General features: G+C 49.4%; 1 protein-coding gene across 1 annotated transcript; it reads left to right on the top strand.

The window, feature by feature from the left end:
- Window positions 1-201: 201 nt before the first annotated feature.
- LOC309828179 (pre-mRNA-splicing factor ISY1 homolog) lies at window positions 202-17934 on the top strand. Its single transcript, XM_082663332.1, has 11 exons — window positions 202-491; window positions 2439-2461; window positions 2968-3019; window positions 3989-4054; window positions 4235-4277; window positions 7127-7239; window positions 10216-10333; window positions 13233-13355; window positions 14693-14808; window positions 16897-16983; window positions 17305-17934. The coding sequence occupies exons 1-11, from the start codon at window positions 489-491 to the stop codon at window positions 17410-17412; spliced, it is 852 nt and encodes a 283-aa protein (XP_082519458.1). The 5' UTR covers window positions 202-488; the 3' UTR covers window positions 17413-17934.
- Window positions 17935-23366: the final 5432 nt, after the last annotated feature.

The following is a 23366-nucleotide window of genomic DNA, read 5'->3' as shown; positions in this document are numbered from 1 at the left end:
TCTGCTCGCAGAACCAGACAGGGCAGGAGGGATGCGCACCTATAGTTGCACACACGTCTCGGGTAGCCTCACACACAACTGCGGGACCGCGTGTGCAGTACCAACAGTTGCCGCGGGACGTCTCGCCGTTGTTATCGCGAGAGCAAAACCAGCGCCCCGCGCCCAGTTAGAGGCACGTCGGTTCCACTGCGCAAGCGCGGTTCTGCCAGCGCCCCTATTTTCCGTAAGGGCGTGTCGGTGCGAGGTCCAGACGCCGAGGGAGGGCCGCCTACGGGAGCTCGCCTGCGTTTTCTCCCCCTCCCCGGGTCAATTCTCCATTTCGCTTCCGGTCCCTCACTTCTGGTCCTTCCCAGTTATCCTTCCGACTCAGAAGCCGGTGGTGCGGTCACCTAGAACCTTCAGTTCCCGTCCGGGTCGGCCGCGCCTGGGGCGGCGAAGCTCCCTGGGCTAGGCCCGCGCGGCCTGAGGGCGGCGCCCTCCCTCGCACCATGGTGAGTGGGGCGGGGAGTGAGGGAGGCAAGTGGCGGGCCGGGTTCGGGGCGCCCAGGGGACCCCTGCGGGTTACAGGATCCGCGGCTGGGACGCGGGGGTCTTCGCGCCGCGTGAGCCCAGAGGCCGGAGGAGGCTGAGCCTCGGCGCCGCCGCGCCGTCCGAGGCCGTGCTTAGTCCGGACGGCGCGCTGTAGTTCCCCACCGGGAAGCCGAGGCTCCGGGAGGCGCAGGGCCGGCGCCGCGTCCCGTGGGGGGCCCAGCAGCGGTTCCTGCGCTATTTGCCTTGTGTCTGCTCTCCGGCTCCCCAACGGGGAGCTTCCCGAGGGCAGGATATTCCCACCTCTGCCTCCTTAACGCCTGACGCGGTGTCTGGCGCGTTGTCGGGGTCCAGGGATGGACGAATGGCCGGCGTCGTGTGACCGCAGGAGGGTGTGATCGCTGTGGTCGGGCGCCGGTGGTCGGCTGCTTCATTTGTTCTAGAAGCGCTCACGACGGAGCACGCAGAGTGCCGGCACAAGGGAGATACTCTTACATGTTGGTTACCATGATGGTCTCATTAAGCGAAGCACACGACGCCGTAATAAATGGTAGAAGGTGTATTGGATGCCACTGTAGACCGATGAGCCCAACATCCGGAGGACGAGAGAAACCGGTGGACAAAAAGCAGCCCTTTCTATTCTCCAGCCCTCGGAGGATATGCCCCGTATTACTGCTTCATACTAGCCGGCTCAGCCTCTTGATTCTGCCTCTTGTTTCTGAACTCTGACAAACATAAGGAATCGCCGGTCTCCGTTCCCTAGCAGGACAGAAGGATCCCTGGGCCTGGATGTTTCTGGCAAAGTGTCACCACACACATTCATATTTGTGGGTTTCCGTCACCCCTGGTACATGCCCTTATCACAAGATTTATGGTTTTTTTGGGGAAATTCCTATGAGTTCCCTCAAAAGGAAGAACCGTGACCAAATTCCTAGTACCCAGCGTGGTGTTTCAAGTATGGAGTAAGCATTGAGAAATATTAAATTAAATACTTAGAATCTGTAGGCTTTAATGAAATAGGTAGGACACAGCCTCAGCCCTCAAGATGATGGCTTCTCCTGGGAGAACCTCTGTTTTATCCCTTAGTAGGTATTGTGTTCATTTATCTACCAAACAAACTTGACAAGTTTGTTTCTGTGTCCATTGAAAGGGAGAGTCAAAAAGATTTAAATTGAGCTCGCTTTTGCTGAGCATCTGATGACTTCATGTATTTATCTCATTAAATCATCGTGACATCTTTATGAGATAAAAGGTATGATCCCTGCTGTAAAGGTGGGGGAACTGAGGCTTAGAGAGACAACTTCTCAGGGATGGTAAGTTGGAGAGCTGGGAGTGAAACTCAAGTCCTTGACTCAGCAAGTACTCTTTCTACTTACACTACAACCCAGAAAATGTGTTCGTGCCTAGCACTGTGTTTCAGGGATAGTTGACTTGACATTAGTGCAACAGTATTTATATAAAACTCACTTTGTAAAAGTCAGTCTTTCCTCCCTCAAATTTCACTGGCAGGGAACAGACAGTTGTGATGCTGGGTGGAAATTGTGTGGTAGGTATAAACCCAGACAAAGGGGGGCAGCCTGGCTGGGATGAAGGGGCCACAGAAGAATTGTCTGGGACGGTGATAACACAGGTAAATTCTGAAGGATGAGTGGCCAGATCCACGGGGTTTGGGGGAGTGGAGAAGTAAAGAATTTAGGTAGAGAGAGCAGCATAAGTAAGGTCACAGGATGTGGGCATCTTGTGATTGATGTTGCGATTGTTACTGTGTTCATGTACTAGTGTAGGCATTCCGTTTGTGCCTGTGTCCTTGTGAAACTTTTCTCTACAAAGTAAATGAAACGTTTTTCTAGAGAGTAAAAGAAAAAGCTCTTTAAACATGGATGTTTTTCTTCCCTTCTCTCTCCTTTTAGGCCCGAAATGCGGAAAAGGCCATGTACGTATCAACTCGATTTCGTCTGTAAATTTCTGTTTGGTCTTTTGATATAGCTTTCTTTCTCTACCTGTGTTGAAATAGTATTCGTATAGTAGTTGCCCATACATTTGTTTTCCCCATAGTGTTTTCTGACAGCTCCCAGAACTTATTCTGGATGAACATTGGCTCACCTGGGGTGGTGCAGGGGCTGTTAGAGTGACAGCCCATAATATTAGTCTTTTTAACATCTGGATGTGTTGCTCACCACAGTGGCCTGATGAGTAGAGTTTCCCACAGTCCAGTCCTTACACGCCGTGTGGGTGAAAGGAACACAAATCCTTATAAGCCCTACTTTTTGGAACATGGAAACCCATAACTTCTCTGTGGTTTCTTGATTGCAATATGTATATATGTTTATGAGTGATGGTTGACATTCAGTATGGTCATGAGTAGATTACCCATCCAGGAACTTGGATGATAAGAGATCTTCGAGCAGGATCTAACGGAGTCTTCTCTGTTCCCGGTAGGACGGCCTTAGCAAGATTTCGCCAAGCTCAGCTGGAAGAGGGAAAAGTAAAGGTTGGTCTAAATCTTCCTCATGAATGTTTAAATTATTGAGAAGAAGTGCAGTACAACTCCCTCCTGAACAGACTTCGGACTCCAGATCTTCCTCTTTCTCGTCCATGCTTTCCTGTGTCTTATGAGTCTGTACACTTGAATCCCAGGTAGCTGGGGCAGTGTGATGATCTGACTACTTGTGCTTCTGTCTACTCTGTAATATGATGATTGGGTTTCCATGTTATCCCAGCACTGTCTAATACTGAATAGTACAAAGTGGGGTGTGCTGTGAGGAGCAGCTCTAACCTGAAACCAGTAATGACCTTAGCTCATGGAGACTCAGCCAGGTTAGGGGTGATATGTACTGTTGTTTGGATATATATTTTTTTTTAATTATACACACACCCGCACACACACCTGTATACACACAGACATGCATGTATGTTTATGTTTGTTTTAAACACTGAGAGCTGTCATTTCCTAAGGTAGTATAAGTATGCCATGAAATGGGTATAACCGGTGTACTTCGCCATCTCTCTGTAACAACTGACCCTGAACAACACGGGTTTGAACTGCATTGGTTCACTTATACACGGATTTTTTCAACGGTAAATACTACAGAACTACACGGTTTGTGCTTGGTTGAATCTGTGGATGCGGAGGAAACACGGATGCTGAAGCCCGACTGTAAGTTAACTTAGGTTAACCCCCATGTTGCTCAAGGGTCAAGTGTACTGGACTTTTACGTTGTTTCCAGTGGCTGCCTGTACCAGGTGCAATGCAGTGAATGTTTTTGCCTGTGTAGTTCTTTCCTAAGGAGAGGCTGCAGCGTGAGCCATAAGGCTTGAAGAAGAGCACCTGCAACTGAAGCTGCAGATGTCTTTAGCCTGTTAGACATTTCAGGCTTCAGGCCTGAGTCAGTCATGAATGTTGCACAAAGCTTGTAATTTCATACAGTACAGCGGCAGCATGTGTTTTGCTTTTCCTTAGGAACGAAGACCCTTCCTTGCCTCGGAGTGTACTGAGCTGCCCAAAGCCGAGAAGTGGAGACGACAGGTACGTGCTGGGTGAATCTGATCTTACAGGAGAACAGGTCTCTGATGGCTTTTGTACCTACATGACTCTTCAACCAGAATTCTAAGAATTTTTAATTACTCATTTTGAATTATATATTTCTTATGCTTTCAGACTTACTCAAAAGTCATAAAAATATATTGCCTTTTATTTTTTCCACAGATCATTGGCGAGATCTCAAAAAAAGTGGCTCAAATTCAGAATGGTAAGCTAGCTTGTCTGTTTAAAGTGCTCGATTCTCAAATCCACAGGTAGCCTTGGGGACGTCAGCCTCCTCTCTCCATGATCAATAGGACAAGTAGGTACAAAATGAGTAAGAACGTAGAAGAACTGAACAATAATATCGATCAGTCTGACCTAGTTGACCTTTATGGAACAGTCCACCTCACAGAAAAGAGCACCTTTTCCTTTTTTAAGAGCAAATGGAATATTCACCAAAATAAAGCATATTTTAGGTTATAATATGAACGTTAGCAAACTTAAAATAATTAAAACTTCGCAAAGTATGTTCACTGATTTTAACACAGTTAACACAGAAATGGATAACAAAAAGACATCTGGAAAATTCCTAACTATTTAGAAATTAAACATACTTCTAAACAACCCATATATCTAAGAGGAAACCTCAAGGAGATTAGAAAATATTTTGAATTGCATGAGAATGAAAACATAATGTCAGAATTCAGGGGACAAAAAAATTTATGGCATGCATGTAAAGCAGTGTTTAGGTGAAAATTTATAGCATTAAAATAAAAGAAAATAAGAAAGGTCTCAAGTCAGTGATCTAAGCTTCTACCCTAAGAAACTAAAAAGGAAGAGCAAATTAATTCCAAAGTAAGCAGAAGGAAGGAAATAATAAAGAGAAGAAGTCAATGAAATTGGAAACAAGATGAATAGAGAAAATAGAACAAAAGCGGGTGCTTTAAAAAGATCAGGACTTACCTGGTGGCGCAATGGTTAAGAATCCACCGGCCAATGCAGGGGCCCACGTGCCGCACGCAGCAGCAACGGAGACTCAGCGCAGCCAAAAATAAATAAATAAAATTAAAAAAATAAAAAGATCAGTAAAATCGATAAACTTCCAGTCAGACAGACTGATCAAGAAAAAACGAAGACACATGGGACTTCCCTGGTGGTCCAGCGGTATAGAGCCCGCCTTCCAGTGCAGGGGACACAGGTTCAATCCCTGGTCGGGGAACTAAAATCCCGCATGCTGCAGGGCAACTAAGCCCGTTTGCCACAACTAGAGAGCTTGTGTGCCACAAACTACAGAACCCATGCTCCCTGGAGCCTGCACTGCACAACTAGAGAGAGAAAGCCCACACGCTGCAACAAGAGAGAACTCCGCACACCGCAAAGAAGAGCACACACGCCGCAACAAGCCCCGCAAGGAAAGCCCGCGTGCGGCAACAAAGACCCAATGCAGGCAAAAATAAAAACAAAAACCAAAAAAAAAACCCTCAGCTAACTGGGAATTGAAGGGAACTTTTTTTTTCCCCTGATAAGGCACTTCTACCAAAAAACCTATAGCCAGCTATAGGTTGAATGCTTTCCTCCTAAGATCAGGAACAAGGTGGAGATATCGATTCTCACCGCTTCTATTCAGTATTGTACTGGAATTCCTTTCCAGTACAATAAAGCAAGAAAAGGAAATAAAAGGCCCAAAGATTGGAAGGGAAGAAAAATGCTCTATTCTGAGGTGACATAATTTTCTATGTAGAAAATCCCAAGGAATCTACAGAAAGATTTCTAAAATGAATAAATGAGTTTAGCAAGATCACAGAATAGAAAGTCAATACACAAAAATCAATTCTGTTTCTGTGTACTAGCAGTGAACATTTGGAACTAGAACTTTTATTAAAGTGTTATTTACAGAAGCATCAAAACACAAGAAATACTTAGGTATAAATCTAACAAAGTATATATATGATCTGTATGCTGAAAACTATAAAACAGTGATGAAAGAGTCAAAGAACCAATCAAATGGAGACATAGACAGTGTTTGTGGGTGGGAAGACTCAATATAGGAAAGGTGTCGATTCTTTTTCGTTTCAAAATCTATCACAGTCAAAATCCCAGCAGTGGTTTTTGGTTTATGTTGACGAACTGTTTCTAAAATTTAAATGGAAAGGCAAAGGAACTAGAATAGCCAAAACAGTTTTGAAAAAGAAAAAAATTGGAGTATTCATAACACCTAATTTCATGATTTAATGTAAAGCTAAAGGTATTCAAGACAATTGGGTATTGGGGAAAGATAGACACACAGACCAGTTGAACAGAGTAAGAAGTCCAGAAACAGGGGCACACGTATGTGGTCAGTTGACTTCACAAAGTACAAAAGCAATTCAGTGGAGAAAGGGAGGGTTTCTCCCTTGGAATAGCCCCAACTGCTCCCGGCTCCCATCTGCCAACGACAACACCTCAGCAAACTCCCTGTCGTCATCCCTTTAAATCCGTCCCTTAGGGACTTCCCTAAGGGCGGCCCAGTGGTTAAGAACCCGTGTTTCCACTGCAGGGGGCACGGGTTCGATCCCTGGTCAGGGAAGTAAGATACAGCGTGCTGCGCAGTGCGGCCAAAAAATAAGTAAAAAATAAAGAATCTGTCCCTTAGGCTCAGTTCTCAGGCCCTAGTCTTTCTCAAAGATGTTCCCACTTAACAAGGTGGGAACAAGCCCTTTCCTGAAAGGACTAGACTAACACAGACTGCCGCCAACCCTGATGCTGACGCTGCCTCACTGCATCTTGGCTGACATTGATTGGACGCTGTGTCCCCACCTCTAAGAGTTTACTGTTTCAGTGGTGGTATAAATGGAGCTGCAGGATTGCTTCAGTTTGTATTTCTGTGGTTGCTAATGAGGATGAAGTTTCTTCCCCCGCAGCGCTGCTGAAACTGTGCATGATTGTTGCCCTTCCATGATTTCGGTGTGGGTGTGTTTTCTTACAAATTGAAATAGTATCTTTGTGTTATGCACCTTTTTAGGTGTTGACATTCATTCTTAAGGCTACACATCGACTGGTATTTTCAAGAAACGATAGGATGTTTTTGTTTTCTAGCTGGTCTAGGTGAATTCCGAATTCGTGACCTGAATGATGAAATTAACAAGCTGCTAAGAGAGAAGGGACACTGGGAGGCCCGGATCAAGGAGCTCGGTGGTCCTGACTATGGGGTAAGCAAGCCGCAGCCCTGGGGCTGAGCTCGGGTGCTGTCTGCCTGCAGGGTGGCTCCTGCTGCCCCCGCAGCCCTGCCACAGAGCAGGCACTGGAGAGATGAAAGGAGGCTTGAAAGTGCCTGTTGCGCGTGGACAGGAAACGTGAAAGCACGGGCTAGTGGTGCTTAAAGGTCCACAGCGCAGGCCTCAGTACGTGTACTGGCCAGGTGTTCCAGAGTGAGCCGCTCAGGCTCCCTGGGCCTCTTGTTTGAAATGACCTTGGCCCCTCACAGCCTTCTCTGAACTCCTTGAGAATTGGGACAACCATTCCATGGTCGGCTTCTGTACTCAAGGGGGCCCTGGGGACATGGCTGTGTTTCCTTTCTCTGGATTCTTTAAATGCAGTATTCTAGAACAGTGACTTTCAAGCTTTTAGGCCCATGACCCACTATAAAATAAACACACACACACACACTCACTCACTCACTCACTCACTATATCACAACACAGTACTGAAAAAATACTTGGTATATGTTGCTGCACTTTGATATTTTCTATTCTGTTCTATCTTTTTTATTTTTCTGTTCTATCTTGATTTTTTAAAAATTGATGATTATGACCCATGTAATGGATTCCACGACCCGCCAGTGGGTGTCAACTTTGAAAAATGCTGCCCCAGGCCCTGCCCCATTTTCCCAGGTCATTTGAACCCGTAGTATGTAGTCAGTGGACTGTAGTATGTTATGGAAAAAATACGTGCAGTTTTTCTATGTATTTAATGCAAAACCACAGTTCTCACGTTAGTACCTGGCCTAAAAATGAGGCATTTATTCTTGTTGCAGAAGGAAAGGCACTTCCACTCCTGGAGTACCTGTGCTAGGAACGTTCTCACTGCATCTTCAGTAGTTCTGTGATGGTGATTTTGCTCCCTGTCAGACTGCTTTAGTGCAGGGGTTTATTACCCTTCCTGGAAGGGTTACAAAATTAATATGTACAATATTCTTAAGTTCCACCACCCAGAGTCAACAGTAATGTTTTTATGTATTTCCTTGTAGAGTCTTTTTTTTTATTAATTTTTTTTATTTGTTGGCTGCGGTGGGTCTTCGTGGCTGTGCGTGGGCTTTCTCTAGTTGCGGTGAGCGGGGGCTACTCTTCATTGCGGTGCGCGGGCTTCTCCTTGCCGTGGCTTCTCTTGTTGCGGAGCATGGGCTCTAGGCGCGTGGGCTTCAGTAGTTGTGGTTCGCAGGCTCCAGAACACAGGCTCAGTAGTTGTGGCGCATGGGCTTAGTTGCTCCGTGGCATGTGGGATCTTTCCGGACCAGGGCTCGAACCCGTGTCCCCTGCATTGCCAGGCGGATTCTTAACCACTGCGCCACCAGGGAAGCCCTATCGTCTTTTTAATGCTAAAGAATTTTATTTTCATTTTCTATGTACAAAAGTAACATTTAGGGAATTCCCTGGTGGTCCAGTGGTTAGGACTCAGCACTTTAACTGCCGTGGCCCAGGTTCTGTCCCTCGTCGGGGAACTAAGATCCTGCAAGCCGCTCAGTGCAGCTGAAAAAAAAAGAAGTGACACGTTTAGAGTTTGTTTTACAAGATGGTGGTGATGGTTGCATGACGCTATGAATGTACTAATACCACTGACCTGGACACTTAAAAATGGTTAAGACGGCAAATTTTATGTTACGTGTATTTTAGTACAATAATAAGAGAAAAAGTAATATATTGTTATTAATTTCAGAAAAGTATAGAGCAGAACACCATGCAGTCATGATCCTTTTAACTAGGAGCAACTTCTGGAATATTTCTGTCCATTGTTTTTCCATGAGTCCTGTAACTGAGGTCATACTCATGTATGTACAATTTTGGTTCTAGGTTTTATACTTCTTTTCAAAATGGTAACTTTGATTGTATAAAGAGTACCTACTTTTATGTAAAAGAAAAAAGAATATATAACAAAAAATATAAAAATTCTAAAGTATAAAAAAATTTATATATTCTATGTGTGGTACAGATTACATTATATATTTTCCTACCACTGAGAAATGACTGCTATTAACATTTTCTACTTATCTTTCCAGAATTTCTTCTATATACATATATATTTATTTTTACAGATAATGGTTCATTATTCTAACTGTATGCTTTGTTCACTTAACAGTTTATCAGACACATATGTTCGTGTCAGTAAATAATCATTTATATAATTGTTTCAAAAAGCATTTCTGAGCTCATAGAAAGTTCTACAAATTGTATAGAGAAATCCTATGTACCCTTTATACAGATTTACCAGTTTTTAACATTTTTCTCTATTTGCTTTATCATTTTCTGTGTGTACCTTGAGATTTATTTTCTCTGAACCGTTTGAGGCTTAAATACATCATGTTCCTTTACTCCTTAATACTTAAGGGGTATTTCCTAAGAAATACTTTTGTGTGTATTTCCTAAGAATAAGAATGTTCTCTTATATAACCATGGTAGAGTTTAAGACATTTAACTTTGATACAATCATTTGGCTGTTTTATTGATTTCCATCCTTTATGGCCTTTCCCCTTATAGTACAGAGCCTTGTCCAGGGTCACATACTGTATGCAGTTGTCAACATCATCATTTTTAGTGGAGAGAATTCCATCTTCTGGATATTTCATTTGTCTTCTACTGCTTGTCATTTAGGTTTTTTGCAATTTTTTTAAAGCTTTTATTCACTTAACGTTATATTGTGTTTTTCTAAGTCAATAAAAGAGTTCCATACGAACCATCATTTTTAAGCTATAGGATATATTCCATCCTGAATATGCTATAATTTACTTAAATCATCCTCTTACTGTTAGGTATTTAGGTTGATTTTTAAGAGATTAAAAAAAGTACCTAAATATATTTCTGTTGTACATGAATGTTTTCTCCCTTTAGCATTATTATCTTAAATCTATTTGCAAGCATGGAAATACTGGGTTTAAGGATCAGATCCATTTTCTCTTCTTCCTTCCCAATAAGAAAGTTGGCCCTAAAATGCTGGATCATGAAGGGAAAGAAGTCCCAGGAAATCGAGGTTACAAGTACTTCGGAGCAGCGAAAGACTTGCCTGGCGTCAGAGAACTGTTTGAGAGAGAACGTAAGTAACTGGTGTTCGCCGGGGTGTTAGCCTGGAATTCTTGGTCCTGCTTGTAACAGTAGACATGCTGTCTGCAGGGCACTCTTCCTATGCCATTTCTTAGCCGCACAGCAGCCCCGTGTCCTCAGAGGATTATCGTTCTCAGGTGGGCACACAGTTGGGGTGAGAACGGGAACCCAGAACTGACAGGTGTCAGATTGTAGGCTCTGCCCATACCCGTCTGAGTGTGAACGAGGAATCTCCCTGTTTGCAGTTCAGTCAGCTTCATTTTCAGTTACGTGTTTAGTTGAAAAAACTCTTAACTGAAGGACACATGACACCTTGGGCCAAACCCCGAAATGCACAAGTGGAAGAGAATGAATCCAAGCCGGGTACCCTCTCCACTCCTGCCCTTCCTTCCACAGCCCTGGGAGCCTCCAAAATGCAGTTGAAAACTGCTGGTCTGGAATTTCTGTGTATCTCAATTTTGACTTTTCAAGAAGCAGTCCAAGCATTTTATAGAAAGCAGTGTGGAAAGTAGAGAAGGATGAGACCAGGATTCCTCCCACTGCTGGCGTTCTGCTGTTTCCTTCCAGTCGGTTTTCCTATTTGTTTAAAAATACAATTCTGCTCATTCTTAAATTCATTACGCACACACTGGTTTTGCATGCATGATTGACATCACTTAAAATAATTCAGAGTTTAAATATCATGCCGTTTATTATGAATGCAGTATAATTTTATTATAGATAAGTTGTAAAATACAGAAAATCAGAAGAAACACCCACGTTTTCACAACTTATAGATGATGGTTGTTGACATGTTGGGGTGTATCCCCTTCCAGAGTTTTAAGGCTCCTAAAATGAGAGTGTGCTGTGTATGTTACTTTTTTTTTTTTTTGCTTTTACATTGTTTCTAAATTTATTTTTATTTATTCCAGTCATACAGTGTTTTTTGTTTTTTTTTTAACCAAGAAAGTGCGCAACTTAGTCTTAATGCGTATAATGGAAATAGTAGCACAGGGACTTCCCTGGTGGTCCAGTGGTTAAGACTCTGTGCCTCCACTACAGGGGGCACGGATTTAAACCCTGGTTGGGAAACTAATATCCCGGATGCCGCACGGCAAAAAAACAATAAAAATAGTAGCACAGTCCCCTTGACCCCCATCCCAGTGCCCTGCTAGAGATGACCCGTCACTGGTATTATCTGTTTCGAATGTTCCCTTCCAGCCTTTTCCATGCACTTCCATGCTTATTTTATCAACTAAATTACATCAGCGTAAGTGACAGGTGACTCAACCCCAGTTACTTTAGGCAGAAAAGTCTATAAATTTATTGGCTCACATAACTGACAGGTTTGCCTTCAGGAATGGCCGGTTCCAGGTCACATTGCTCCGTTTTGCAGTTTTGGCTTCCATCCTGTGAGCTTTTTTCTCTGTCTCACTCTCCTCTTGTGGTGGCTGGTTGTCCGTCATCGACTTAAATTTTGTTCTCTCTCAGCAACAGATTTCCCCCCACCCCCCCACCAACAGTTGAAGCAGAATTCCCAGAATTGAGTCTGGTTGGCTTTGGTTGGATCACAGCTCCATCCTGTGGCCGGAATGCATGCAGTGCTCTGAGCCTGCTAGGTTTCAGCCCCGTCCTGGATGCAGCCCACGCGGTGGAGGGGTGGACAGGGTTGTGTGTGCAGTCCGTCCATGTCCTCTCATAGTTCTCCTTAGAATGCCAAGTGATGTGACGGATTAGAGAGTCTCAGGGATTAACCGTACTTGGTGTGACCATCCCTCCTTTGGTATTTAGTTATTTCTAGATGTTTATAATTATAACATTTTTGCTGATCTGGTGCTTGAAACAATGTATTATTTTTATTTTTTTGTTTCCTCCCCATTACTAATGAAATTGACAATCGAATTCAGTTACTAAATGAAATTTTCATACGTAAGAGTTTTTTTTCTTCAATTATCAGCTTTCATTCTTTGACTAATCTGTTGGATTGTCATTTCCCTTTTGATTTTCAAGTATTACTAAATATTCTGAATAGTAATTCTTAGTCTGAAAGTATTTTCTTCAGGAATTTCTCATTTATCTTTTGTGTTTGTAGTTTCTTTTGTTTTATCTGTATTCTTAGTTTTTTCATTAAATATTATGGCATTTTCTGTGTTGTTAAAGCACCTGTGAAGCAGCATTACTGGGGCTGCAGAATCGCCTCCCCTCCGCCATGCTTGAATTGCAGATCACAGTCCTTGGCTGTCCAAGTTTTCATTGTTGTATGAATAACGCTGTGATGCACACCTCTGTCCGTAAAGCTTTGCCAGCTTTTGTTTCTGTTTTTAAATTAGGATAGATTCCTTCTAAATGGACTAATTGGGTCAAAGATTTCAACACTTATTTAATTTTACTTATTTATTTATTTTAAATTTATTTATTTATTTACTTTTGGCTGCATTGGGTCTCTGTTGCTGTGTGCAGGCTTTCTCTAGATGCAGCGAGCAGGGGCTACTCTTCGTTGCAGTGCACAGGCTTCTCATCGTGGTAGCTTCTCTTGTGGAGCACAGGCTCTAGGTGTGCGGGCTTTTAGTAGTTGTGGCTCGTGAGCTCAGTAGTTGTGGCTCAGTAGCTGTGGCGCAAGGGCTTAGTTGCTATCCGCAGCATGTGGGATCTTCCGGGACCAGGGCTTGAACCCGTGTCCCCTGCATTGGCAGGTGGATTCTTAACCACTGCGCCACCAGGGAAGCCCTTAACACTGATTTTAAAAAGGGTGGTACCACGTATATAATCCCATTACTAGTGTAGAGAAGTGCCTATTTCATGATATTTTGATGAACACACCTACTATATGCCTGCGTAACATTGTATGAGGAGAAGGCTTGAGTGAGATTATGACGGGGAATTCAGCTAAGCTGGTGAATTCTTTCTTTTAGCTCTTCCTCCTCCAAGAAAGACACGCGCTGAGCTCATGAAGGCGATCGATTTTGAATACTACGGTTACCTAGATGAAGACGATGGTGTTATTGTGCCTTTGGAACAGGAATATGAAAAGAAACGTAGGTCTGCGGGCATTTCATTTCATTGCTGCTGGCATCTGGTTTCTTTTCTCTCCCTTGGAAATGGGGTTTTATTTTTATAAGGAACATTGTTTTTTTAGGGCTTTTTAAAAAATTGAAGTAGTTGATGTACAATATTATGTAAGTTACAGGTGTACAGTATAGAGATTCACAATTTTTAAAGGTATATTCCATTAGCAGTTATTATAAAATATTGGCTGTATTCCCCATGTTGTATAATATATCCTTGTATAGCTTATTTTATCTTTTTTTAATCCAATTTTTTAAAAATTTAATTAATTTATTTATTTATTTATTTTTGGCTGTGTTGGGTCTTCGTTTCTGTGCGTGGGCTTTCTCTAGTTGTGGTGAGCCGGGGCCACTCTTCATCGCGGTGCGCGGGCCTCTCACTGTCGCGGCCTCTCATTGCGGAGCACAAGCTCCTGTCGCGCAGGCTCAGTAGTTGTGGCTCACGAGCCTAGTTGCTCCGCGGCATGTGGGGTCTTCCCAGACCAGGGCTCGAACCCATGTCCCCTGCATTGGCAGGCAGATTCTCAACCACTGCGCCACCAGGGAAGCCCCAGCTTATTTTATCTTAATAGTTTGTACCTCTTAATCCCCTACCGCTAAATTGCCTCTTCCCCCTTCCGTCTCTCCACTGGTAACCACTAGTTTTTTCTCTATATCTGTGAGTCTGCTTCTTTTTTGTTATATTCACTAGTTTGTTGTATTTTTTAGATTCCACATATAAGTGATATCACACAGTATTTGTCTTTCTCCATCTGACTTACTTCACTTAGTATGATAATCCGTAGGTCCATCCATGTTGCTGCAAATGGCATTATTTCATTCTTTTTTATGGCTGAGTAGGATCCCATTGTGTATATGCGTGTGTGTGTGTGTGTGTGTGTGTGTGTGTGTGTGTGTGTGTGTGTTTACATACACCACATCTTATTTACCCATCCATCTGTTGATGGGCACTTAGTTTACTTCCATATCTTGGCAACTGTAAATAGTACTGCTATGAACATTGGGGTGCATGTATCTTTTCGAATTAGTGTTTTTGTTGTTTTCAGATATATACCCAGGAATGGAATTGCTGGATCACATGGTAGTTCTAGTTTTAGTTTTTTGAGAACCTCAGGGTGCTGAACTGGGGAGGATCTGGGTGTGTCCGCTAAAAGCTGCCCTCCCATCTGATTCCTGTCTGATTCCTGCCCGCCGGGGCAGGATGAAGGTGACTCTTTCCAGCAGGGAGGCCTTGGCCTCGCCCTGCATGGGGTTTGACGCTTTCTTAGAGGCCAGAGTGAGTAACGCCTGCTCTCCCTTGTGTGCAGTCAGAGCCGAGTTAGTGGACAAGTGGAAAGCAGAGAGAGAGGCCCGGCTGGCAAGAGGGGAGGAGGAGGAAGAGGAGGAGGAGGAGGCTGACATCTACGCCGTTGCCGACCAGGAGGTATTGGGGGGCGGCGCGGGACCCCTTGGCGCTCACCACGTTCTCTGTGCCGCGGAGGATGGGGGCACGGTAGCAGGAAGCGCAGACGAGGGGCCAGGGTCGAGGCCCGGCTCTTGCCCCTGCCGCCGTCTGAGGCTTCGGCCTTCTCTCCTAGACAGTGGAGATGAAGGGCACCTTCCGGGTTCACAGGGAGGGTTTCAGAGAGGAATGGCTGTGAGGGCACTTGTTAAACTGCTTTACACCGGGGATGACTTACGTGCATCTCAGAGATGGGCCCTCCTGAACATGCTGGAATCGGATTTATAAACACATTTGAAGCCAGTGTGTTTTAGCCCATGACCTCATTGTTTCTGCTTAAATGGCAGTGTCGGTAACTCTTCTGTAGTCTTAACCACCGTCTGTTACAGCTGGAAACCAGCCCAGAGCAGAGAAGGGACTTCCTCAGGGGGTCCCGGTTGGGGATGGAGCTGTAATCCCTCAGGCAGAGCCCCCTTGCTCCCAGCACCCCTGCAGGCCTTACTCCCTGGGCAGGTCCAGGATGGAACTGATTTGCTCGACTGAGCAAGGGGAAGGGAAGCACCCATGCCTGGACTATGGGTCAGGCCCTGTGTGACGTCACATGGCTTGCCATGATGTCAGTGGCAAGGAAGCAGGCTCAGAGAGGCTTAGTGACTTAGTCACCGTCACACAGGATCTAGCAGACCTGAGGTTCGTGCCCTCAGGCAGGCATTTGAAACAGGATGGCAGCGTGTCCTAGGAAGATTTTCTCTAGGTACAAATAATCCATTTGCTCTTTCAAGGGATGTTTGTTTAATGAGTGGCTACTGTGAGGCCCACTCGAGGGGCAGGACAGCAAACACGCTTCGCTTGTAGCTTGAAGCCCTGGGGGACAGTCCGGTCAGCAGACACCGTGGGAAATGGCAGCTGTGATAGGAGCTCTGGTTAGCGACATGGTGAAGGCAGGGCCAGTGAAGGCTTTACTGGGGACGTGACCCATCAGCTGAGATCCGGAAACAAGGGGGAAGTAACCAAGCGAAGAGGCAGCAGGGAACAGCGTGAGCGGACGAGCCCATGGGAGCGCGGGGGACAGAGGACGGGCCGGTGGCTGGAGGGCAGAGTGGAGGCTGCGGGAGGGGAGGTGGGCCAAGCAAGGGCCCCGGCTCCCCTGGGGAAGCATTTTCCTTTACCATGAGAGCGATGGAAAGCCATCAGAGGATGTAAAAATTGTTTCTCCTGAAATGCTTAAGATTTATGGGAAGTTGCACAGCTGCTGCCGAGGGTCCTGTGTCATCCTTCACCCAGTGTCCCCAGTGGCTTGCACAGTGACAGTGCAGTGTCCACCGAGGGACCTGACGTGGTGTGACGCGCGTGGGCAGTGCTGTGTCTTTCATCACATGTGTGGATTCTTTGGGGCTACAACAGCCTTCCTTGTTGGAGTCTGCCCTGAGGAGTGGAACTTCCACCCTGGGCTCGCCTCGGTGGATGCAGCCCGACTTTCCCAGAGCCCTGGGACCAGTTTCTCCTACCAGCGGCGTCTGAGAGCTTCCGCCGCGGCTTTCCTGGCAGCTGGTGACCTGCGGCGGCGGGTGGGGTCAGGGTCCGGCCCAGAGACCTGCGGGCAGTGGACCTGCCTCCACACAGGCCTCCTTTCTCCTCATGCCTCCAGGGCTACGTCATTCCTTAGGTTATGAGCGATCTCTACTGACTCACAGGCAGCCTCTGAGTGATGCTTTCTTCTACATATGCTTTTTTCAAGTTTAATTAAAAAAATAGATAATGTATTCTCAAAACACAAAAAGTATACAGAGATTTAACACAGCTTATCTTTCGCAGCCCTGTCCTCTGTCCGCTGGCTCTCACTGAGATCACTGGCTTCTCTTTTCTTCCTCGTACAAGAGGTCGCGCAAAACACAGTGTTCTGTTGCTTCTTGTACTTAACGCTGTGTCTTGGGTGTCTCTGTGTCTGAGAACAGAGCTTCCTCGTCACTGTTTTTCCTCTTCAATGGCTGCAGGCTGGTGCACGTTATGGCGATGCCAGCACTTACTAACGGTCTCCTCTGCGCGGCCTCTGGTTGTGCTCTTTTGCAGTCTGATGAGGAGGGCGGCCAGGAGAAAGGAGGGGAGGACGGGCAGCAGAAGTTCATCGCTCACGTCCCGGTGCCATCGCAGCAAGAGGTAGGACAGGCTGGGGGCCGCCTGGCCTCCGAGGGGCCCCACGGGGCGCTGTGTGGTTTTCTTGGTCCTTCCTGTCCCTTTGGGCGGCTCTCACTCCCTTCCACAGGGCCTTGGTCCCTGGGCTCAGGTTAGGGCGAGGCGTCCAGACGAGGCAGCATTCCGTCTACCTTGGAGGCAGCAGTCCAGCACTCTGTCGCTCACCTGCTCCCCGGGCGGAGATCGGGGCCCTCGGACACAGGGTGCTGGGCTCCCGGCCGGGCCCAGGCAGCGTGTTGGCCTTGTGGGGCCTGCGACCTGAGCCCTCCGCTCTCCCGCCCGCAGATCGAGGAGGCGCTCGTGCGGAGGAAGAAGATGGAGCTCCTGCAGAAGTACACCAGCGAGACGCTGCAGGCCCAGAGCGAGGAGGCCAGGCGGCTCCTGGGCTACTAGGGCCGAGCTGGGGCTTCCACCTAGCGCCGTGGTGGGTGAGCAGCCCGGGCTGCCTGCCGCTTCTCCTCCTCCCTCCCTCCCCTGCTCTCGCCTGTGTGCTGACCAAGGGCCGTTGGCCTGCTGGGATGCCCCGGTGTCACCTCGTACCGGTGTTTTGCTGACGTGTGAACCCACTTACTTCTGTCTTGAGTGTGTAGGACACGCTGCTCCCTGTCAGCCTTTGAGTGTCTCACGTAGCCTCCTCCTGTCATTTGGTGGGGAGGGCGACCAGTTAGTGACACTCCTAAAAAACGCAGATGTGTTTGTAACTCCTCTGGAAGGATGAGAAGGTGTGTGGGCCCCGAGCCCACATCCCACACGTCGCAGCCCGCGGAGCTCCACCTTCGGGGCAGCCCTGCCCTCAGTTCAGACCCCTCAGCTGGCCTTGCTCCTTCCTGCCCAGGTGGCAGGAGTTTGAGTTTGCTACTGCTGTCTAGGACTGGTTCTGCAGAGAGCTATTTTTATTAAAGATTTTTGTGTGAAAGGCAACCTCCGGGTTTGGGCTGCCTGTCTTGAGGCCGTGTCTGCACTGGGACCTAAGTGAGGTTCACAGTCACCGCAGGGGACGGGGTTCCGAAACACGCAGCCCTGGTGTGGGAGGGCTGGGACCAGCGGCGGCCTGTCTGGGAGCTGAGGAGGTAGTGGGGCCGTCCTCCCATGGCCTCCGCACCCACGGCTGCAGATCAGGGCTGAAGCGGCAGGGCCCGTGGCGCCGGCCTTTGGGGAGCACACAGAGGATGCCCGGGAGTCGGTGCAAACCCATCGCCGAGTCTTGCCCTCCCGGTGGGGAGAACCCACAGCAGAGGGCGCAGCTCCAGGCAGAGTGGGGGGGCTCCCCACCCTCGGGAGGGGTCCTGGGCGTGTCCGGCAGGCCTCCTGAAGGAGACTGGGGGCAGCGGAGCAGTGCCAGCCTGAGCGAGGGGCTGACCGTCAGTGTGTGACCTGCCTTAGGATGTTCCCGAGCCAGGGTGGAGGGGGTCAGGCGGAGGCCGGGCAGGGTGGGGAGTGGCCGTGGGGAAGGCGACCTGGGGCTTCAGAGCTGGGAGGGGAGGGGACGGCCCACGACTGGGCCGGGGGCGGGGGTGGGGGGGCTTCACTTCCCTGGAGGCAGGGCTGGAGGCGCCCCTCGGCCGAGCCCCTGGGCGAGTGTGTGCCGGGAGCAGAGAGGGTCAGGGCTGGAGCGCTGGGAGCCCCGGGGGCCGGGCAGGGTCAGACTCAGCCCTGGGACCCACACCCAGCCCGGGGCTGGCCCCAGGCAGGGGCTCAGGAGCGAACTTAGTGGGGACTTGGAGCAGGTCCCTCTGGACACCGGCCTCAGGTGCCCTGTCTTAAAGGCCAGGACTGGACCTGGTGCCGTCCGAGTTCCCCCCGGGTCTGGGCAGTCCCATGGGGTGGGCAGAGGCGAGGGGGGGGCCTTGGGACAGCCAGCCCCTGGGGAGCGTTTGGAGGGCCCAGCTCAGATGGCCCAGTTACGGGGTTTTCATCCAAGGGTCACTCAGGTGGGGCTCCTCGCATTCAGTGAGAGCAGGAGGTTCAAACGACAGGTGTTTCTTGTCCCTGGAAAGATGGTTGGCAGGTGCGTGGAGCTCGGCCCACCTGGACAGTCCCCCGAGTCTCCTCCCGACGACCCCCCAGGGTCTCGCGGTGGCTTCCCCGGATGGGATGTGGGCAGCACAGGGATCCGTGTCTGGCATCTGAGGAAACTGGGACTCTGCTCATGATGCACAGGTGTCCCTGGCAGAGATGGGCCAAACCCCAGGCTTCTTCCTGTACTGCAGGTCCCAGTTATTTGTCTGCCAGGGGCTGGAGAGGAGGCCTCTGCAGGGCTCCCCCCAGGCCTGGAACAGCAGGGGAGTGTGGCCATTGGTGGGGGTGTGGTCTCCATGGCCCAGCTCCACGGAAACTTTGACAAAATCTGTTTCATGGTTTGTATCAGCTTTGGCTCTGCTCACAGTTTCCCAAACATAGATACACATGTCCATGGACTTCACTCCCCCTTCCTCTCCCCTCTGCCCCACCGGCCCGGTTAGTGAGTCTGAAACACCAGTCTCCACCTGTCATGCCTTAAGACTCCTACACCAGCCCCACCCGGGCCCCGCAGCGCCCTTCTCCCCTGCACCCCAGCCCTCTGCACTCTGCCCCGAGCCCACGTGCTCTGGCTCGGGCAATTTGTAAACCTGGACGAGATTAAAACCTTTCAGGGCGAGGGGGCCCATTTTGTTTCCTCCCAGACCACCCCATGCCCACCCCATCCTCTGCTACCACCAGCATCTCACTGCTTCCTCCCAAAGCCCCTGCTCATACTAATGGAAGCAGTGACAGCAGAATCCAGCGGGGGGACGTCAGGTCCACTAAAGAGCAGACAGGTCCACGATGGGGGTGGCGGATTTTCACATCTGCTCCCCTCCTGCCTCACCCTCTCGCACTCTCCCCCGCAGAAGAAGGCAGACTGTAGAGGAAGGGTCTCCTGTAGGGCTGCCCCTGGCGCTTTTCTGCGTCACCGAGCCTGCGTTTCGCCCCAGGGAGATGAGCTGTGCCCCAGGTCCCTCTGGTGGGGCCGGGTAGGACTGTGTGAAAACTAGCAAGTGTGAGGGGCTGGGAACTAGGGGAGGAGCCTCAGGGCAGGGGAGCAGAGGCAGTGGGAGTGGTGAGAGGGGCTTCCCGACGGGCTGGGGCTTGTCCCTGGCGTCTGTCTAGCAGGCCCACTTGGTGCGGGCAGGGGTGGCTGGGGGCCAGCAGGAAGCTGCGAGGGGAGGAAGCCAGGTCACCCCTCCAGGGCGGGCACAGCGCCTGGGGTGGGAGGGCACCGCGGGGCTGGTGGAGGTTGGGGCGGAGATGCTGAGCCTGGTGACCCTGTGTTTCCAGTCAGAGCCTCCTGTGTGTGAGTGGTACCTTGGAATGAAGCAGGGCTCCTTTGGCCTCCGTTAGGAGGTTTGGGGGCACTGGGAGGGGAGGGCGGACGTCTGATGTTTCTCTGGCCACGAGGCGGCTGCCCCGAGGAGTCCTCCCAGCCCTCAGGCAGCACCGGCCCAGGGCACCTAAGTCCACAGCTGCTGTGGCATATTTTTGCATTCTTGCTGCTTTCAGTTTTTTAACATTTTGCAGCAAGCACTCTTCTGTATTAAGAACACAGGGCGTCATGGCTGGTGTCTGGTCTTCCTGGTGTTTTCCACCTTTGTTTCTGACCAGGGGCACGTTTTCATCCGTAGCCTGGGCTCTTTCAAAGAAAGAAAACTCGGATGATATCGTTAGAGGCTATATATTTTAGTAATGGTGACTGTAGAAGGAAAGGAAAAGATGAGAAAAGAAGGAAGGAAGGGGGAGAAAGTCTCTCACCACTTGGAGGAGTTCTGATCCACGCAACGCTGGGGTCACAGCAGGTGCTTCCGTATATCAGCTAGGATGGTGCCACCGTGTGGCAATAGCACAAACAGTGAAAATTCGTTCAGCTCACCCACCTTTAGCTTTAAGAATGTTAAATTCTTGACACATTTAAAAGATTTTGGGATGTGCATTACTTAAAATTTGGGGCCTTGGACTTCCCTGGCTGTCCAGTGGTTAAGACTCCGCGCTTCCAATGCAGGGTGTGCAGATTTGATCCCTGGTCAGTCGAGGAACTAGGATCCCACACGCCATGTGGTGCAACCACAAAAAAAAAAAAGCTGGGGGGCATTAAGTGAGACATCATAAACATTTTTTAATTACTCCATTTCAAAGGCGCATAATTCATTTTCAGATAAAATTCCACTGTGCTATCCAAGAATTTACCACCAAAGAGAGGAAATGCAGATATTTTTTAACAGCATTCCTGAGATATACTTGACATACCATAAAAACCTACTGTGAGTGTACAACTTAATGATTTTAATAAATCTCCTGGGTCATGCAGCCCTCACGACAGTCCAGTTTTAGAAGGATTCCATCACCCCACAAATGCAAATGGTGGCTGTGTTTTCTGGCAAAGTCCACACCCGGGCCAACACTCCCCACCGCAAACCAGTTCCAGGCAAGGCCAGTGGAGAGGCCAGTTCAGCTGGCCATCCACTTGCCCAGCACGCCCACAGCTGCCCAAGCCTCCTCCCTCTCCCCGTGCCTGTGGCTGGTGGGACGTTGGCCCCTCCTGGAGCCACCTTTCCCCTCCTCCTCTCCACCTGGTGCTGTGGGTAGCCACTGGGGCAGACGTTGTTTTCTGGGGTCCTGGGCTTTGACGTGTCCCCGCTTCCCAGAGCCAGCCCAGCAGGGGGAAGCCTTCCATCCCATGTCCTTCAGCCTACTTCTGCCTTGGATGGAGGCTATGTCCTTGGCTCCAACGTGATGTAACAAAGCTGGGCTCCCACACCTGCTTTCCCTGGCACTTGGGGAGCTCCTGTCTGGTGCTGTTGGGTATTTCTCATGGGAATGGAGATCAGTAACTCTTCCCCCATCCCCGTGGGTCTGCGTTTGCCTACTGGTCCAGTGTCTTCCCCACTGGGCCAGTAAAGCTGGTCAGGGTCCTTGGGGGTCCTAGTCCTGGTGAACTTGCTTTCTGTGGTCTCCTTAAGCTACAGGAAGGCCGTCTTCCCTTTTTTACTGGGGAGGATATGGGTTTTTCTCTGCTTTGTTCACTGATGGATTCCAAGGCCTCAGAACAGTACCTGACCCATAGCAGGCGTTAATCGAACTTTAAAATTACATGGAATTGAAGTTCTGCGGCCCCTTTGTAAGGGTACTGTCCGAAGAGGGCAGGGGTGTCCTCAATTCCCTTCCATCTGGGTAACTGGGGAGACTTTGGGGAATAGGTCCTATGTGATCTATTTTAAGCTCCTGAGAGACATTTGGGTCTCACTTCTCCGAGGAGGCCTGGTTCACCAGGCCATGTGGGGAACGGGTCTGCCCTAACACAGAACTCTCCATGAACCACCCTTGTTCCTCAGCTCAGGTCAGTCTTATCAGGTGGGTCAGTTCCCCCAACTGGACTCAAATCCCCAACTGAGCCAGCCCATCCTGAGACGGTTGCGCAGCTGCTTCCACCACTGCTAGGCTGCCTTTTGGGCTTTGGAATCCCCCAAACCTGGCCTCCCACCAAACGGGGCTCCCTAATTCCACTCTCCCAGAATCCTGGGGGGGTCACCTTGAGCACACAGCCCCACAAGGATTCTGGCCTCCTCCCCAGTTCTGGCGCCAGCTTAGTTTTGGGCCTCATGGAAGCCTTCTCTTTTCCTCCTTGCAGTGTGCGCCAGACCTTTCCCTTCTTCAGTACAGGAAAAATGCTACCGCCTCTCCCATCCTCTGTTAGACGGATTCTGCAGCCCCTTTGGTGTGAGCACCGAGGTGACCCAGTGGTCTCCCTTCCCCAGAGATCCATTCTAAAGGAGGCCATTCTGGGCCCAACGGCTGGGTTAACAGGCTACCCTTCCCTCGAGCCCACTCCTTTCTGTGGGTCTGGGAGAGACCAGGTAGGAGAACCCAGGTTGGTAGGAGAGGCCAGGCAGCTGGCTAGTCCTAGGTGAGCGGGAGGGGCGGGAGCGGGGGGGAGGAGGAGGAGGCGGAGGCAGAGGATAAATTGGCGGTGGGGGGCGTGGCGGGTACGGGGGTCGGTGCTGTGGGCGGGCTTAAGGGCGGAGCCGAGGAGTGTTAACGGGCTGAGGGCAGCCCTGAGGGCGCAGTCAGGATGGGGACGGGGTCGGAAGCAGAACTGGGGGCGGAGTCTGGCCGGGGCGGGTCTGAAGGTGGATTCTGATTGGGTCAAGTCTGAGGGCGGAGTCTCATTGGAGGCGGGCCAGAGGCAGTGCCGAGGGCCCAGTAGGCCTGGGGGCGGGACCGAGAACAGCGCTGGAAGAGTACGGCCGGGGGCGGGCCAGGGGCGGTGCCCAGCGCTGCCCTGAGGGCCGGACTGGCCTGGCGCGGCGCGGAGGGCCGGGCCAGGCGAGTTCGGG

The sequence above is a fragment of the Grampus griseus genome (assembly GCF_964374135.1).
Source record: "Grampus griseus genome assembly, chromosome: 10".
Classification (NCBI taxonomy): Eukaryota; Metazoa; Chordata; class Mammalia; order Artiodactyla; family Delphinidae; genus Grampus; species Grampus griseus.
Note: the sequence above shows the minus strand (reverse complement) of the source record. Positions and strands in the feature narration are given on the sequence as shown.

Bases quoted from the DNA above. Each gene is read 5' to 3' on its own strand.
- LOC309828179 (XM_082663332.1), top strand. The intron at 3,020-3,988 runs GTTGGTCTAAAT...GCTTTTCCTTAG, and splicing joins TGGAAGAGGGAAAAGTAAAG to GAACGAAGACCCTTCCTTGC. The intron at 16,984-17,304 runs GTAGGACAGGCT...TCCCGCCCGCAG, and splicing joins CGGTGCCATCGCAGCAAGAG to ATCGAGGAGGCGCTCGTGCG.